Below are 17,168 nucleotides of genomic sequence, written 5' to 3'. Positions count from 1 at the left end.
TCCCGAGGTCTTCATCACATATTCCTGCCTCACGAGGTTTCACCCTCATTTCCACTCATTCCCATCCCGCATCCCGGCTGACAGCTCCCGCTCTCCTTCCCTGTCTCCCTCCCGGGCACTGTGAGCCGCATCCCAGCGCCGACCGGCACAGCATCTCCCGGCAGCGACCGCGGGAGATCCCGCACCGCGCCGGGCTGGCCATGCCGTGCGTCAGCCGAGGGCCGGCTACCGTGGCAACTTTGGCACGGCTTTGGCACGGTTTGGTGGCAGGCAGAGGGCAGGGGACTGCCGGGCAACACCTCTTCCTTGCCCCCGGCTATCTCTGCGAGCAGCGACCCCCGCCGAGCCCGGCGGGCGAGGGGACGGAGCGCAGCCGCGGCGGGCGGCACCAAACGGGCCGTGCCCCGCCGCGCCTCACCGCCCCCTTCCCCGCCCGTCCCACCCGCCGGGGGCGGGACTCGAACCCGCGGCTGTGCCCGCTCTCGGCGGCCCGCGCGGGGCGGTCCCGCGGCGGCCAGTGGGAGCGCGGCTTGCTGGCAGGCGGGCGCGGCGCGGCCCGAGCGGCCATGGCGCGGGCGGGGCGGGCGGCGGCCGCGGGGCCGGGCGAGCCGCCGCGGGGCCGGCGGGGGGGCAACAGCCGCGGCCCCGCGGAGCGCCTGTAGCCGCCGCCGGGCCGCAGGCTGGCGAGCCGGGGCGCGCTGGCGGCGGCGGCGGCCGAGGAGAAGGAGGAGGAGGCAGGCGGGAGCCAGCCGCCGGCCGCGCCGCCGCTCCACAAGAGGATGAAGAAGCGGAAGGAGCTGAACGCCCTCATCGGCCTGGCCGCCGACGGCCGCAGGAAGAAGCCCGCCAAGAAGGGCTCGGGCCACCGGCTGCTCCGCACAGAGCCGCCCGCCTCCGACTCCGAGTCCAGCTCCGACGAGGACGAGTTCGCAGGGGCGCGGGGCCGCTGCGGAAAGTGAGTCCCGGGCGCTGCGCGGACAGGTCCGGCCCCGGCCCCGCGGCCGGGCTGCGCTGCCTTCAGCGGGCCGGGTTCGCAGCCGCGGGGACGAGGGGGTGTGTGCGGCTGGGGACTGCCAGGGGACACCCGGAGCTGCGCTGAGCCTGCCCGGCCCCGCAGGTCGCCTGTCTGGGGATGGAAGTATCGACTCGCAGGATGGCTTGGGTTGGAAGGACCTTAAAGATCATCTAGTTCCAACCCCCAGCCATGGCTAGGGTCAGCTCCCACTGGGCCATCCCCTGGCTTTTTTATTTATTTTTTCTCTGTTTTGTGCTCACCGCAGCACAAGTCCTTGTGGACTAAACTTGGGGGCAGCTCCTGGAGATGCTGGCCGCAGGTACCCGTGTGTGTGTGTGCTCTGCGTGGCACCGTTCTGCGAGCTGGCGCAGTGCTTGTTTTCCCGGGGACGTGCTGTGCTTTTGCCAGTAAATAAGCTTTTCAGTTAAGTAACAGCATTAATTATGGGCCTCTGTGCGTACCTGGAAGTAGGGATGTCTCAGGGAAACTTGGGCTTTCATAATTTAGAACGCTCTAGAAGTACTTGTCGTAACACGGTAATGCCTCGTCTTGAAGCGTGTTTTTCACGCTGTCAAGCAGATGTGACTGACATAAGTTTATGTCAGCAGACCAGGATATTTTAGTAAAGGAAACCTGACAGCTGCTTTTAAATATGCTAGATGTTGCGTACTGAGGATAAGCTGACTAGAGAGTAACAACCCTGACCTGACTTTATAGCCTTATTTATTCCTGAAAATGCTCCTTGTTAGCCCTTGTCAGCCAAAATGTGTGCTTTTAGAACGCTGTCCCTTACTTTGCTCGGATAGCATTTAAAGTAACACTTTTCCAGGCACTGTTGTATATTCACAAACTGTTACTTTGTTTTCTGCAGGGGAGACTACCTGCGATGCTGCAGGTTCTGTTACCCTTTATGTGCATTTGTCATTCTTGCTGCTTGTGTGGTCGCATGTGTTGGCTTAGTCTGGATGCAGGTGGCTCTCAAGGAGGATTTGGATGCAATAAAGGAGAAGTTTCGAACCAGTAAGTATGAACATTACTATTTCACATTTTCTTTGGGCAGTATGAAGAGCTTTAGTTGCTTGCCTGCTCAGTCAAAGTCTGAAAATACTGAGTAGACAAATAACATCTGAAGTGCTCTGAGCCAAGAAAACAGACTTAGTGAATCTAAGGTGAATGTTATATATTCTTGCCTGCTCTGTATCTTCTGGGCAGCAGGGACACTGGACTGGGTGGGCCTGTAGTTGCTTGTATATATATTTCTAAAATTCCTGACTTTGGTCTTCAGAGTGCTTTCTTCCAAAGAAAGACCCTATTTAAAAAGTTCTCATCAGACCTGTCAAAGCAGTCTAGGGAATTCTGGGGGAAAAAAAAATGAAGAAAAACTGTGTTGTTGTCTTGAACTCTTTTAAAACCTCTGATGCTTGCTGTGGAATTACTGCAATTTGAATGTTGCTTCACTACCATATTTTCTCTCTGTATCCTCTGAGTGTTTATCTTGCTTGCACTGACTCACTGGCCTGTTCTTGTTCAACATTTTTACGTTGGGTTACGTGTGGTGTAGAGTTAATGTTTAATACTTTGAAGTGTGGAGTTCAGATGAAGTGTTTTGCTTGTAAAGCTCAGGCTTTCTCCATCCGTGTCAAGATTCCCATGCCAAGATTTTCAATGTAGTAACTTCTGTAGGCTGAGGTATAACAAATGGTGATATGTACATGGTAAGGTACTCTGTACCTACCTCTGGGCACAAGATGGGTTTTGGTGCCCTATGTTAGTAGTGTTTAAAATCCTGTATAGATTGAAAAAGTTAAGCAAAGGTGTTGTCTTGATTGTGGTGAAAGAGGTATTGAGGGAGTGTGTGTAGAAATTCTTTGCTGTTGGTGTTTATGTGTTCCTGTTCAGGCGTGTGAGGTGGGGAGTTGTCTGTCAAGGTGGAGCAGGTTGGCTGGGTGTGAGAGAATTGCTGATAGATGTGCTTTTGTATTAACTGATACTGAACTCTAAAAGTTGCTGCCCACCAGTTCTGGAGGATACCTTCAGTTCCAGGTGCTGCTTTGTGAGTCTTCCCAGCAGCTCTGGAGTGGCTGTTTCAGTGTTCTGGGTCTTTGTGGACTGCTCCTCTTTAAGGGCGTGCTGGTTGTAAAGGTTTTGCAGGAGGACAGCATTTGTTTGCTTTGGTGTAGTTCAGTTTCATCATTCCTGTTCAACACAGACCTCTTTATTAAAGCAGCTGTTCTCCCTGAGTGTGTTCTCCCTGTCTGGCAATTACAGATGGGCTTGTTTTCTTCTTAATAGCTCTGATAGAAAAGCTGTGTGTTTAATGCTTTGCCTGGTGATAAACGTGTCACATTTCCTTGCCATCATAATACCATGCTTAGGAGTTGGATGGGAGCCTCACAAAGAGGCACAGCATTTAAATACAACAACAAAAAAAGCAGGCAGCAAGAACAACCTGGTTCCCAAACCAGGGAACGTTTTGCCTTGGTGAAATGTGTGGGTGAGCAGAGAAGAAAAGGCAGGTGACCCATCTGTCGTACAGCAAGTTTGGAAAAAGAACCTTTCTCTGAATCTTCATCCAGACTTTTTTCCCCATTGGAGCAGATGTTTGTGGCAGTATTTGATATATTCTGCCATCCTTTGCACAAAGTGAGTGTGGCATGAGTGCTTTTTATAAACAAGACATCTTTGTATCAGGTATGTTTGGAAAAGGAGGAAGTCATGTAGTATCTTCCCTTTGATTGTCAGCAATGATGCTAAGAACACACGTAGCATTTAACCTTCCTAGTGCTGCAGAAAACTCTTCAAGTGGAGTCCCACTGTTCACAGTGAGGGTGGCAGAACAGAAAATAATTTGTCTACAAAAGCCCATGAAAACATGAGATTTAGTGTGAGATGCTTTTGTCAAATGCACAAATTAGTTCTCAGTCTGTTTTGGCTAAAATACATCTTTTGAGGTCTTACTTACCCAGAAGTGTTGTTTGGACCTTGGGTCATCCAGTGCAGATTTATTTGCTCCTAGAAAGTTCTTTTAGAACTTGCTTAAAGAGAAGCGAGGTAGATTTCTGAATATGCACAGCTTTCCAGTTTTGTATGTTTGGACATCCACTCCACAGGCTTCTCTTTTTGACTGGATTGGTCACACATGGAAATTTTTTCTGGGATCTGCCAGCTGCACGTCACACAGGTGCCGCTGCTCTTGGCAGTCTGGTTGGAGCGATGGCTGTTTGTTGTGGAGCTTTCCAGTGCTGCCTTACAGGGTGGACATGCAGGTTTTGGAGAACTCTGTCATCTTCATCTCAAAATCTTTGCTTATTTGTTTCTCAGACCTAGGGATTTAGGATTGCCTCACAGCACAGCTAAACAGCTTAGTCACTGCAGATCTGGAAGAGCTGCATTTCTCAGGCTCACTGGAATTGCTTTGTGCTGCATGTTTCCCCCTTCCTGTAGTATTAATTACAGTAATAACTGACTTAATTTGCCAGGACCTTATTTACTGATTTGTTTACCAACAGGCATTAGTGTATAAGCTTATACATTATTTTTTCAGTTGTCTTTCTGTCACACAGAGCAATTAATTACATTAATCTCCTTGGAATTCACTTCAGCTCCACTGCAGGCTTGAAAAGGGCACTGAGGTTCATTTCACCTGCCTCCTTTACCCTGGGACTGTTGGCAACTCTTGTTCACAGGCCTGTTACTATTTCATGTTCCCCTGTGGAGGTAATGCAAAATAACTGCACTAAATAAAGACCCACTGAGGTTTGCCAGAGTGACAGGACTATGCAAAGTGTTAAATTTAGTACAGTCTCTCTGGGTTCTCTCTGCAGATATTGGTACTCTTAAAACAAAAAAAGAGCTGTCATTCTGAGCAAACACTGAATCCAGACTGGCAATAAACCCATATGTAGAAACTGTTATTGCCTTTTTTTACTGTTGTAGATGTTGCTGTTTGTAATTTGTTTTATGCCCTTTAGTGTTGTTTACCTGGATTTTTGTTTTGGTTTGCTTGTAATTATTTTTTCGTTCTTTTAGTGGAATCTAATCAAAAGACATCATTCCAAGAAATTCCTAAACTGAATGAAGATTTGGTGCAGAACCAAAAGCAGCTAGAGCAAATTGAGACTGGAGAACTGGGGCTGAGTAAAATTTGGATAAATATCACAGAGATCAATAAACAGGTGAGAGGGGATCAGTCCTCAGTTTTCAAAAATAATTAAATATTCCATTCAATTATTTTTTAGGGAAATTAATTTTATCTAAGGGCTTCTGTTGCCATATACGTAGCTTTTATTTTTAAAGTTCAACTAAAGTATAAACTTCATTGTAAACAAGAAAAAAACAGCTTGAGCTCCAGCTGGGCTGGAGACTGATCACAAGAGGATAAATTGCATAACTGATGGAGTTCAGGCAGAATTTAAAAGAACCTGAGAACTGTGCAGTTCTTAATTTTCCTGCCAAATATTTTTGATGTTTATGATGAGAGATTTTGACATTTCAGATTTCTAAGAGCATTTTGTAAGTGTGGAAAGGAGTTACCTGACTCACAACGAGCTCCTGTTGCTACAAACTAAGGCCTGATGTCCTGTGAATATAAAACCTGCTAACACACTCAGCCTCTGAGCTGGTGTGAATCTTGGCACTGTCATGGGGGTAGAGCCAAGCCACTTACCAGAGAGCTCTTTGCTCAGCTGCTCTATTAACTCACACTTCGAATAAAGCATCCAGCAAGGCTTTTACTGAAATTTCTCCCCTGGAGGGTAAAAGTTCAGAGCTGCTCACAGTGAATGTCAAGAGGTGTGTGGGGGTAACTCCTCTTGACCCAGGTACTCTGGTTTAATTTGTTAGAGTACTGAGGTGCCTGCTTAGATTGATCTTTTTCTTCAGTCCCATGTGGTGGTTAAGTGCTTACTGGAGCACATCTAAAAATTTGATTTGCTCCCTTTAGCATCTCACTGTTTTAGCCACAGTTATTCAGGCTTTTCATGAGACTTTTAAAATGCTCTTATCTGCACCTGGCTGTTAAAGATACTTGCACATGGTTCTTGCAGGCTCTCAGGTTACTTCAGGGTCTGGTTACAGTCTGAGCCAGATCTTCCAGAAATCAAATTTTTCTTGCTGTTTTTTTTTATCTGTGAATTGTTGGGATGTGCTGCTGGGAATAATCTCAGCCAGTGTTCACAGCTGTGAGCTAGAGAGCCTGCATGCCAGCTGATTAACATTGACCTAATGTAAAATTAGGATCTTTTCCTCAACTTGCAAAACAACTTTATTTTTTTAAACAGAAGAAAGTGAATTTTAGTCTCTGTTCCACTTGTGCTGCAGAGGGTTTGGATGATAAGCACGACTTCTTTACCCATCACTCAGCTGGAGAGGTTGCCTGGCTTGGCTGGGTTTTACCAGGCAGGTTTTGTTGTTATATATGAATGTGGGTGATGGTTTCCTCCATGTGAAGACTTCTTGCTCAATTTTTGAAGTCTTTCTTGGGCAACAGCCTCTCTCTCAGAGGATGAATATAAAACTGGCAGACAGTACTTACTGAAAAGAAGGGTTTTCTGTGGTTTTCATTTGGTTTTAAAGAATAGTTAAATAAAAACTTGCTCTTTTACAAGAGGCAGAATATTTTTAATGTAGCCTAGGCAGGACTTCTAACCTAGAGATAGGGGTGGTTTTTGTGTGTACATGTATAATTTTGTATTGCCTTATGTTTTAATGTTGCACATTAAGCCATCATTATCGGGGGAGGTCAGAATCAGGATTATGTTGCCTAATTCTAAATACTCCTTTTTGGTTTTAGATATCAGTATTGACCTCAACAGTAAATCATCTCAAAAACAATATAAAATCTGCTGCTGACCTGATTTCTCTTCCCCTCACAGTAGAGAAACTTCAGAAGGTAAGCACTGCAAATGAGGCTATCACTAAATGTGCTCTGTGTGTTAAGCTGCAGCTGGGCTCCTGGGGACAGCACTGACAGCAGGAACTACCTGAGTTGCAAGGAATATTTGCTTCTCTTTTCTTTAAAATTTGACTTCATAAATTGTATAGTCCTGTGATAACGTGTCACAAGTCAAAAAATTAAAGGGCTTGTTTGTCCCTCTTGGACATGCATTTGTTTGTATTTTGCTGTCCCATGTTGGAGCTGATCTTTCTGGTTACTTTTCTTCAAGTTGCTAATCTTAATATCATGTGAGACACTTGGAAAAAGTCTGTCTGCAGTTTTATAACTGCATGCAAATAGGTGGTTTGTTTAGCTTTTTTAATTGGAAAAGGAAATGTATTGCTTTCTGTTAATACCATGTCTTACTGTGTGCCTTACTGAGCATTCTTCACCAAAGAACTGTCCTGTTTATTTTGGTTAAAAGAATGGCTTGTTGAAACTTGCCTAGCTTTTCCATGGCAGATCTGTTTATTTAGCAGTAAACATTTATGTTGGGCTAACACCTAATGTTAGTCCAGTCTTTGTGGCATTATGGCTTTCCACATCTCATTTCCTATCCCTAGAAAATTAATGTATAATCAACAAGCTAGTGATAGGCAAAGCAATGAGTGTGGTTTGGCTGATGGGGCTGCCAGGATTTCTTTTTCTGGGAAGAGTACAAAGCTGTTTCCTAAGCTCCTTATTTGCTGCTACAAGCAGGCTGGATTTTCACTGTCAGAAGCAAGTCAGAAGGCATGTTGTTATCAGCAGTGGGATCAGGGCAGTGATTGTCCTCCTGTACCGGGCACTGCTGAGGCCACACCTCAAATCCTGTGTCCAGTTCTGGGCCCCTCAGTTCAGGAAGGACATTGAGGGGCTGCAGTGTCCAGAGAAGGGCAGTGGAGGTGGGGAAGGGTCTGGAACACAAGTCTGAGGCAGAGCAGCTGAGGTTGTTCAGCCTGGAGAAAAGGAGGCTCACGGGGACCTTACCACTCTCTACAACTCCCTGAAAGGAGGCTGTAGTCAAGTGGGGGGTCAGGCTGTTCTCTCAAGTGACAAGTAGTAGGACAAGAGGAAATAACTTAAAACTGTGCCTGTGGAGGTTTAGATTGGATAATAGAAAAAATTCCTTCACTAAATGGCTTGTCAAACAGTGGAGCAGCTTGCACAGGGAGCTGTTGGAGTTGTCATCCCTGGAGGTATTTAAAGGATGTGTTAGGAGCTTGGGGACATGGATTAATGGTGGACTTGGCAATGCTGAGTTAATAGTTGGACTCAGTCTTAGAGGTTCTTGCCAACCTGAGTGACCCTATGACAAGGCTGAGTTTCTTATGTGGGATTTGGTTTTCTTGAGCCTTTTTCCTTGCAGGTACCATTCCTGGAAATAAGGATGCCTGCTGGCATTAAAATCCTGAAGTATTACTGAGGGAATTCCTCTTGGGTAGTGGCTGTTGTTCCTGCTGCTGAAGGGTGCTGAAGGTGTCCTGAGGTCCTCCAGGGCACAGGTTGCTTTGGGTGTAGTTTGCAGTTCTGAATGCAAAAAAACTTGCAAATTCTTCAAACTTGTGTGCATGATTTTGCAGGTGAGTTTGAAGAATTTCATTAGTGAAACTGCAGTCTGCCTGCAGTTTCACTAGCAAAACATTGTGTTTAGCTGACTGGTACTTTGGGACAGTGCAGTTTTAGGAAGGCTGAGATTTCTGTCATCTTTTTTATTGCAGACTGTGGCCAACATAGGTAGCACCCTTACCAGTGTGGCTCATGATGTTGAAAATATACAGACAGCTATTGAGGAATACAAGAAATCCATAGAAATACTCCAGAATGATGTGGTAAGAAAAATGCACAGCTTTAACACTGCCTAATATGAAGCAAGTTAAAGAAATGCTTGGAGTTCTGTCTTTTACCTTTGAAATACTTCTGGGGTTTCACTAGGTTGGTACATTAATTAGTTAATTTTCTAATCTCTGTGAGATTTCTGTATGGTATGAAGTGCTTGTTTGGAGCCAGAATTGTTCCTTTCTACACTTCCTATCCTGCATATTTTTGCTTCCTATTCCACGGATATAGGGGCTTGGGAAATGCTCCTGTGAGATGCAAGGTACTGCTTATGGTAACTGTCTGCACTGTTTTAGGTTTGGGGATGTCAGAAAATTGATATAAATTTTTGGTTGAATTAAGAATATATATAAGGATGAAATTACTGACTGTCTTCAGCAGAAACTACTCACTGTATTTATCCTGACCTCTCACTTGATGTTAATAAACTGAGCCAATAATTAGAGTATTTCAGCTAAACTACTGTACCAGAATTCTTGCAGACAAAATCTAAATTAGACCTATAATAAAGCTTGATTCAGTCAGTGGGTGCTCTGAAAACATTGCAGATATGGCAGTGTGTATGGTAGCAGTGAAATGTGTATCATAATACTTCATTAAATGGAGATGAGTTAATTAGGAGGGTTTAATGAAAATAAATTTGGACCTTATGTGTTTGAGAGAGAAAACTATTAGCCTCGTTAAAATACTGCATGCACAGCAGCCCTGAATGACTGTAATTGTAGCAAAACACCCTCAGCTACAGTCTGCCACTTATTAAACACTTATTCACAGGGATTTTATAACACAATTTTCTTCTTCTTTCCTTAGAAGGAATTAAAACAGCTGCCTTCACTTCCCTCCACTGCTGTGCCAAGGACTGAGGGAAATCAGACAGAATACTGCAAAAAGGTATTTTTCTCCCTTGCATAAGGAATTTTGGTACAAGTGTCATGGATATGTAACTTACCTATGTGTTTTGCAGTACTGTAGTGTGAAAAATTTGCTTTTTATCAAGACAACGCAGATAGCATGCTTTAAAGCAGATCATAAGATAATTGTGCTGTAGTTCCTGTGTATGTGCAAACAGCAAAGTGCCCTGGTCTGAGAGTGGATTTTTTTTTTTTGGATTCTGACTGGGTGAGGGATAAAAAGACTGAAACGAATATCTGACAAATAATAGGTGTGCTTTGCTAAAGTAAATGAAAATAAGTTAAAGGCTTTTAGTGGAGTGAATTTTATGGCAGGTACTTGCTAATCTGAGCAAACTCGGGAGTGGCATGTACTGAGTCACCCTCACTGTAATGAGGTGTGGAAAGCAGTAATTCAGCAACAACAACAAAAAAACAAACGCTTAATGGGTAGGTGTTTAGCTGAATGGGTTGGAGCAGAATGACTGCACTTACTTACATTTAATACAGTCGATGTCTTCCTCAAAAATGAATCCTGTATATAAATATGCCCAGTACGCACTTTCTTGGGAAAAACCATTGTTGTGCTTACAAAGCTTGACCTGGAAAATGAGATGAATAGGCTTTCTGTGTTCACTGCACAGCTGAAGTGATTGTATTAGCAACAAAGAGGTTAGCCCTGGGGAAGAATCTCAGTTTCAAACTTTTAGAAAGTTGGAATAACTTTCTGGAAGCTTCTAGTTGGATGTTTTCAGTGGTGTCAGTGGAGAGGCAGCCTGAAGTCTGCACAGTTAAACTGGGTCAGTCATGTTGTTAATAGCAGGAGTCACTGCAGAGGCTGGGTAAACTGACACGTGCTCTGTTTATATTTCAGGAAAGCCAGGCACTGCATGCAGCTTTGGAGCAGCTAAATAATACTGTAGTGGTGTACCAAAAGTTGAATGACATCAAGCTTCTAAATGTGGATGCAGCCATTGGCAACCTCAGCCGGAAAGTTACACTCTTGGAAAACTCTCCCCTGGTTGTGAAAAATCTGGGCAGAAGAGAGAACTCGTCTACCATCGTGGTAAGTGATGGCTCAGGGTGTCTTCTCAGGCTGCTCCTTCCCTTACACTGCAGATACAGCTTTTCAGACCTAACTAAAGAACATGTCGGAGTGAAATTAGAGGTTCTTAGGAATTAATTTAAAAAAGGCTGGAATTTGTTCCTTAACAGATAAACCAGCATTAAGAGTGTCTTAGAAGCAATATTTCATTTCTCTTCTGCAGTTTCTACAGCAAAGTGTCCAAAACAGTGTGACATTTAAGAGTTGGGTGGGTGCTTTATGAGGCAGGATTCACAAACTGAGCTATGTTTTTGGAATCACTCTGGCATAGATCTCTTAAGACCCAGTGAGGAGCTAAGTGGGAGTCTGCATTTGTTTAACAGTGGTAAAGTTCTAAAAAAAAACAATAATAAAAAAAACCCTCCTAAATAAGTTCATAAATTCTTCCAGTGTTTTCTGTTTGCCGAACTGGGGCCAGCCGGTGAGAACATGTTCTGTATGTTTAACAATAAAGGAACATGATGACGTTGCTGTGGTAAATTATACAAACCATTTTTATGACTTCATGTTTATTTTACAGTGTATCTGCCCTGCTTTATCAGTGTATCTGCTTAATGTCTGCCAAATTTGAAGGAAAGAAACTGTTGTAGAAAATAAAAAGCATGTGAATAAACTCTGCTCTGTTTTTTCTGTAGGGGAATGATGCAACTACCTCTCTAAAAGTGGAAAATGAAGATCAACTAGATCGTGAAACTCAGTCAAATAAAGAACTGGAGGTAAAGTAAGGAAATAAAAATTGCATGGATTAGTAGAGCATGTAATTGTCTTTCTAAAGATGTTTTAAATGGACCTTAATTGAGTAAAGGTCTGCAAAGAGGCACTAATGGATTCAAGGACTTGCTGAAAGCCCCTCTCAGTAATGGTCTGTCACTGTCTGGGAGTGAGTTTAACTGAATGGCCAAACTGTGGGCTGGGGATGGGAGGGGATGCTGCTGAATTTAGTTTCCATCTGCTGGAAAGAAGGTGGGTGAGTGTGCAGGCTGCACTGTCAGTTCTGGGCTTGTACTGATGTGAACTCAACCTGTCATCTGGAATGTACCAATGAGTAGAGGGAGCTGCAGATGAAAAAATAAGGGGGTTTTATTTTAACAGAGATGCAGCAGCTCCAGCACAAAGATATTCACTACTGCAGACAAACCTTGGAAACAATTAAGCAGTTTAATTAATGCATAAGTGTTCACTCCAAGTATGCTTGACTGTTTTATATTAGAACTTTCCAATGTCTTGCTCTTTTCTGTAGGAAATACAGAAAGTAAACATCAGATTCTTTTGAAATGAGTGTATGCAAAATAATTGCCTGTTTTTCAGGTTGAGGTACTGATTCTTTCGCTTTCCTACAGACCATGTAAATTTATTCATTGTATCTTCCCATAGATTATGTATTTATTTATTTATTGTTTTAAAATATTGGTTATAATTATAAACTTGATCAGCCTGGATACCTCAAAGTCAGTCAAAAATGCTGACTTATTTTAAATTACTACCTTTCCTAACCTACATCTACTGAAAGGGTGCATTTTAAGATTTTTTTTTTCTCTACATGTGCAGGAAGCGGGAACTAGAGATTCTCAGGTATCAAAACTAAAAGAGACTCTTCAGATAATCAGTGCTCTCACAAGCAAGTCGGAAAATGACGTACCCGTTGAGGCATCAAAGAATGGTAAGAATGTCTGGTAACAGTAATCATAAACCTGGAGGTTCCCTGTGTAATTCAAAAAATTCAAAAGTAAGGTGGATAATTAGACTCTTCCTTAAGATTTTGATGAAGGTATTTTTAGTTAAAGTGGTAGGAAACTGATGTTGCTAAAACAGAAAACTGTGTATGACTGCCAAAGTTTGAAGGTGACTTAAAATATGTGTGGAAGGATTCATGTGGATCGATAATTGGTGTTTGAAGGCAGGCAGTGATGAACTGTAGAGCTTTATACCAAATAAAGTCTGGTTTTACCTTTTCAAAATGTAACTGTAACAGACAGGAAAGGTCTCTGCCTCTGCTGACTTCAGTTCTGCACTTCTGTTGAACCTTAGATTTTTAAATAGTTCATTACAATAGAATATGCTATGCTCTGTTACAATAGAACTGTGAGCACCTGCTTATTCATTCCAAGCAGGTGCTTGGAAATTTAGACCTTGCTGTTGGGGAATATTGGTATTGATAAGGTGAAAGCAACTCTGGTGGGCAGATGTAACTTGCTTAATGGAGCTTCTTCAGCACCCTCAGAGTGGGGAGCAGAAGATACTCCTAAGTCATTCTTTGTATGGGAGTTTAGAAATACACACCTCCTAATACAGAATGGAAGATTAAAGCTGTGTGACTGTCCCAAAACTGTTCTTTCAATTAAAGTAAAAAGGGACAACACTGGTACGTTCTGAAATATTGCAGCATTCTTATCCCATACAGCTACTGTGATAAAAAAGAAATCAGTTGTATTGGATTTTTGTTTGGTTTTGCTAGCTGTGATTCTGTGGAATTAGTAAGACTAATAGAAATTATTTTGTAGCAGTTGAAAATAGTCAGAGTACTACAGCAAAGCCCACAGACCTTTCAAGGGTGGCTTCAAGGTCAGCTGATGACAACACAGAGAGAAACGGGCAGCTGAGCCATCTGTCCTTACCAGGAATTTCCAGCATTGAAGGTATGTCCTTTTTAGGCTGACCTTTTCTTCTGAGTATTTCATGTAAATGTTCAGGAGAGGATAAATATAAACATTCTGGGAGCTACGAGGTCAGTTTTAAAATCTTGAAAACTATGGGTTTAAAAAAAAAAAAATTAAGAAAAGAAACTGAAAGGAAGTAATAGCATGCAAAAGAAACTGAGAGTTAAGCAGGAGTGTGCATTATTAGTGAATTATAATTGTTTTGAAAGTATTATATCGAGTTCCCCAGAGACAGGGAGAGAAGTCAAGGGCAGAATTAACATGCTGAAGGAAAAAGAAGTAGCTATGAGTGTGTATTTTCTGGGGCTTTTTTCTACTCTGCATTTTTTTTTTTTTCCCAAGAGAACGCTGCCTGGTCAGATGAATGGTTTCTGGATCTTGCTGTTCAGTCTCTTCAGCTCCTGAAAGGGCAACTCTTAGCATCAGGAAGTGAATAGGCACTTTTCCCTTTATATCATCTGTCCTGTTGGTATAGCAACAGTCATTCAGAGCTTGCTTTTGTGGGGGATAACTGCATCTGTATGCAGTTAGCAGTTGTAAAATGGGCTGGTAGTTGTAGCCAGAAATAGGGATTAATTTCTTCAGATTTAATGTAATTTAATCCAGAAATGTTCATGCTTTTTTTTCTGCTAAACTGTTACCAGCAGCTTGTGACAAAACAGGAAGCAAACACTCACTCAGGGATGCTGTATGTAAATAGGGGGTACTAAGAGACAGTGCTATAAAACTGGGAAAGCAGCTCATAGGATATTCCTGTTTACTTAAAGGAGCTGATTCTCAATCCTTGTTCTCTTTGCAGATCTTCAGAAACTTTTTGAAAAAGCAGATGCTGATGGAAAACTCTCACACAAAGCTCTTCAAAAGCTATTTGGCTCCACAGCCCAAGAATCCCAGAGCTTTAAGGAGTTTGACACAGATGGAGATGAGAAATACACACTAACAGAACTGAGATTAGCATTAGGTGTATAGGATATACGTTTAGAAATGTGATATTGGTGGATGTTATTGTAGCTAAAGGAAGCTACAGGACATAAAATTACAGCTGCACTTTCAGTGTTTTACTGATCTTTGGAGCTAAATTACTGTACACATTGCCACCTCTTTTTTTCAGTTGCATTTATTGAAAAGTAATTTACAAATTTATATGTCGATAGGACATAATATTGGGACTTCGTTAAAATCCAGAAAATTCCCAAACTTGGAAACATTTTCCTCTCATTATTTCCTTTTCAAGGAAGTTATTGGTTATAATTTAAAATGTGTACATACTAAAATAAAACTATGGTTTTATATTTCACTGAAATTTGCCTTAAATTAGAGAGCTGCACTTTATGTAGAGCAGAAGGAAAATCTGTCTTAAGAAGATGGGCTGCTTCTGCTTGTAAATATATGAGATAGAGTAAATTATGCATATTTAAAGAGAAGTGTCAGGGGCTGTGTTGGTAGTAAGCAGTTTATAATGAGAGGCTGAGCCTGGAATGGGAGTTTAAGAGCTTCAGCTGAATTTCTGATTTTTACTAAGGATATCAGTGAATAAATTTGGCCTCAGTCAGAGGAAGGCAGGAGGGGTAAGTCATGCCCATCTATAGCAGGATGTATTTTTAAAGGGAAGAGTTGGATGTGTTTTTGTATCATGAGCCTACAGGAGCAATTAACTTACCAAGTTCTTGAGTTTTCACTTCAGCATTCTTTAGGCTTTGCTGTATTGCATTCAGATTATATTTTGTGAGATGAGCCTGTCTATTTATTTTTTTTAAATGAACGTATTGAATAGCTTTAATAGATGCTTAAGAGGTAAAAGCCTACAGTGCAGCCTGCTGAGCAGCACCTGAGCAGTTCATGCCTCAGCAGTGCTCTGATACACTCCAGGAGTGTGAGCAGGTGGGAAGGCCCAGAGAAGACTTGTGAGCTCTTTCCTGGCTATTGTGACCGTGATCCCTTCTTGGTACCTTTATTTTTTTGTATTCTTGCCAACAGAAGGATGTAAAAAGCTGTGTAGACATGTGCAATGGCATCATCATTCAGTACTGACACATGGTTTGTAAGTGAGGTTTCCTTACTAGAGGAACTTAAAGATCTGTTCATAGTAGTGGATCTAAACACAGAGTGTATTTATTACCTTCTGGAACATAGAAGAATGATTTTTGCAGAGGGGATTCTCTTGCAGACTAGATCAGGGCCAAGTTGGGCAATTTTGCTCACAAATATCACTGATCTTGTTATGAGTTTTTTGCATGATTAGTGAGTTGAAGTTGCCCACCTCGCTGAAACATCAGCTTACAAGGAAGTCCATTCATAATTGTTGATTTTTATATAACTTTAGACTGGATGTTTTATCAATAATTGTATTTTGGAAGTATGAATCAGCAAAGGAATGTACAAAATGGAGCTCTGTTGCCCATTTCCTAGGCTGCTTTCACTGTTGCTCTTCTATCCTGTTTGGGTAATGCAGATGCCACCCAGTACCAAAATGCTTTTGATGTGACATTTGAAAACGCCGTATGTAAAGACAAAACAAAACCAACCAACCTTGGCTTTAGAGAGGACAAGAAGCCAACCCTTGCTTCTTGCCACTTCCCATACCCTTTTATACACTACTGTATAATTCCTTAACCAAATAAAGAAAAAAAGCAATAAAATGTAACCATTCTGGTATTTTATTTGTACATATTGTATCATAGTCATATGCCAGAGTTTGCAAAATATTTTTGGAAGTTTATTTGTATGAAATTTAATGTCACCTTAAAATTTAAAAGATTATGGTACCGCCTTGTGAATCTTTTAGTGTTTTGTTTTGTTGCAGTCTGCTTTACTTCTAGAAGGCTCTTCAGCTGCAGTAGTGAAAATGCCGGCTAGACCTGATGTGTGCTGTTGCACGGCTGTGCCCAGGGAGCTCAGCTGGTCACTGCTGGGACACGGCTGCCCAGGGCTGCTTTTTAACTTGCATGTCGATGGCTAATTGCTGTGGTCACCTGTAGGATGGGCTTGTGCTGTCAATTAGCCAAAATCCGAACATTCCCTAGGCACAGCGGTCTCTCCGGTGCTGCAGGCTGGGAGCACCGGTCCCATCCCTGCGTGGTATCTGCTATGCCACCGCTCTGCACCCCGCGTCCAGCCCTGACGCCAGGTGTGGGCAGGGCTCCTCTCCGTGTCCATTCACAGTGCAGATGAAAAGTCTTGAGTGTAATAAATCCACTCGTCCGGATCACCTCCGTGCCCTCACTCGTGCGGCTGCTGGTGCGGTACCAGAGGGGCGGCTGGGTGCTCTGGGCGCGAGTCCTTGAGAAAAAGGCGGTATCTGAAATAAAAAGCAATGAAGTTGTTAGAGCAAACTGTAACAGGAAAAGAGCTATACGCTGCCGAGACGTGCTGCTGTGCCGTGGCTCCTGGGTTCGTGTTCGGGCTGTACCTGTGGGTTTGGGTGACCACTGTACCTCCCCTGCGGTTACCGGCCTGCGCCGGGAGCGGGGCCGTGCCCACCGCGCTTGTTCGCTCCGCGGCGCTCCACCATGTAACGCGACTTTTGTCTCAATAAAAGCTCCTTTCCATCGTGCGGCTCCGGCAGGTTCCTGGCAGGGGAGGTGGAACAGGGCGAGCCGAGCTGAGCGGAATGGGCCGGGCTGAGGGGAGCGGAGCCATGGCGGGGCGGGCCGAGGGGAGCGCGGGGCGGGCTGAGGGGAGCGCGGGGTGGGCTGAGGGGAGCGCGGGGCGGGCTGAGGGGAGCGCGGGGCGGGCTGAGGGGAGCGCG

The 17,168-nt window shown here is 43.5% G+C and overlaps 1 protein-coding gene across 2 annotated transcripts; it reads left to right on the top strand.

The window, feature by feature from the left end:
- Nucleotides 1-573: 573 nt before the first annotated feature.
- On the top strand, nucleotides 574-16,973 carry EFCAB14 (EF-hand calcium binding domain 14). 2 transcript variants are annotated; one of them, XM_058842684.1, is made up of 11 exons: nucleotides 574-955; nucleotides 1,887-2,035; nucleotides 5,045-5,190; nucleotides 6,807-6,905; nucleotides 8,651-8,761; nucleotides 9,579-9,659; nucleotides 10,533-10,724; nucleotides 11,399-11,479; nucleotides 12,312-12,423; nucleotides 13,268-13,399; nucleotides 14,220-16,973. In XM_058842684.1, the coding sequence occupies exons 1-11, from the start codon at nucleotides 780-782 to the stop codon at nucleotides 14,387-14,389; spliced, it is 1,449 nt and encodes a 482-aa protein (XP_058698667.1). In that variant the 5' UTR covers nucleotides 574-779; the 3' UTR covers nucleotides 14,390-16,973. The 2 variants fall into 2 exon arrangements, with proteins under 2 accessions (XP_058698667.1, XP_058698666.1); XM_058842683.1 differs by having other exon boundaries at nucleotides 576-955; nucleotides 13,265-13,399.
- The last annotated feature ends 195 nt before the right edge of the window (nucleotides 16,974-17,168 follow it).

The sequence above is a fragment of the Poecile atricapillus genome, chromosome 7, assembly GCF_030490865.1.
Source record: "Poecile atricapillus isolate bPoeAtr1 chromosome 7, bPoeAtr1.hap1, whole genome shotgun sequence".
Classification (NCBI taxonomy): domain Eukaryota; kingdom Metazoa; phylum Chordata; class Aves; order Passeriformes; family Paridae; genus Poecile; species Poecile atricapillus.
Note: the sequence above shows the minus strand (reverse complement) of the source record. Positions and strands in the feature narration are given on the sequence as shown.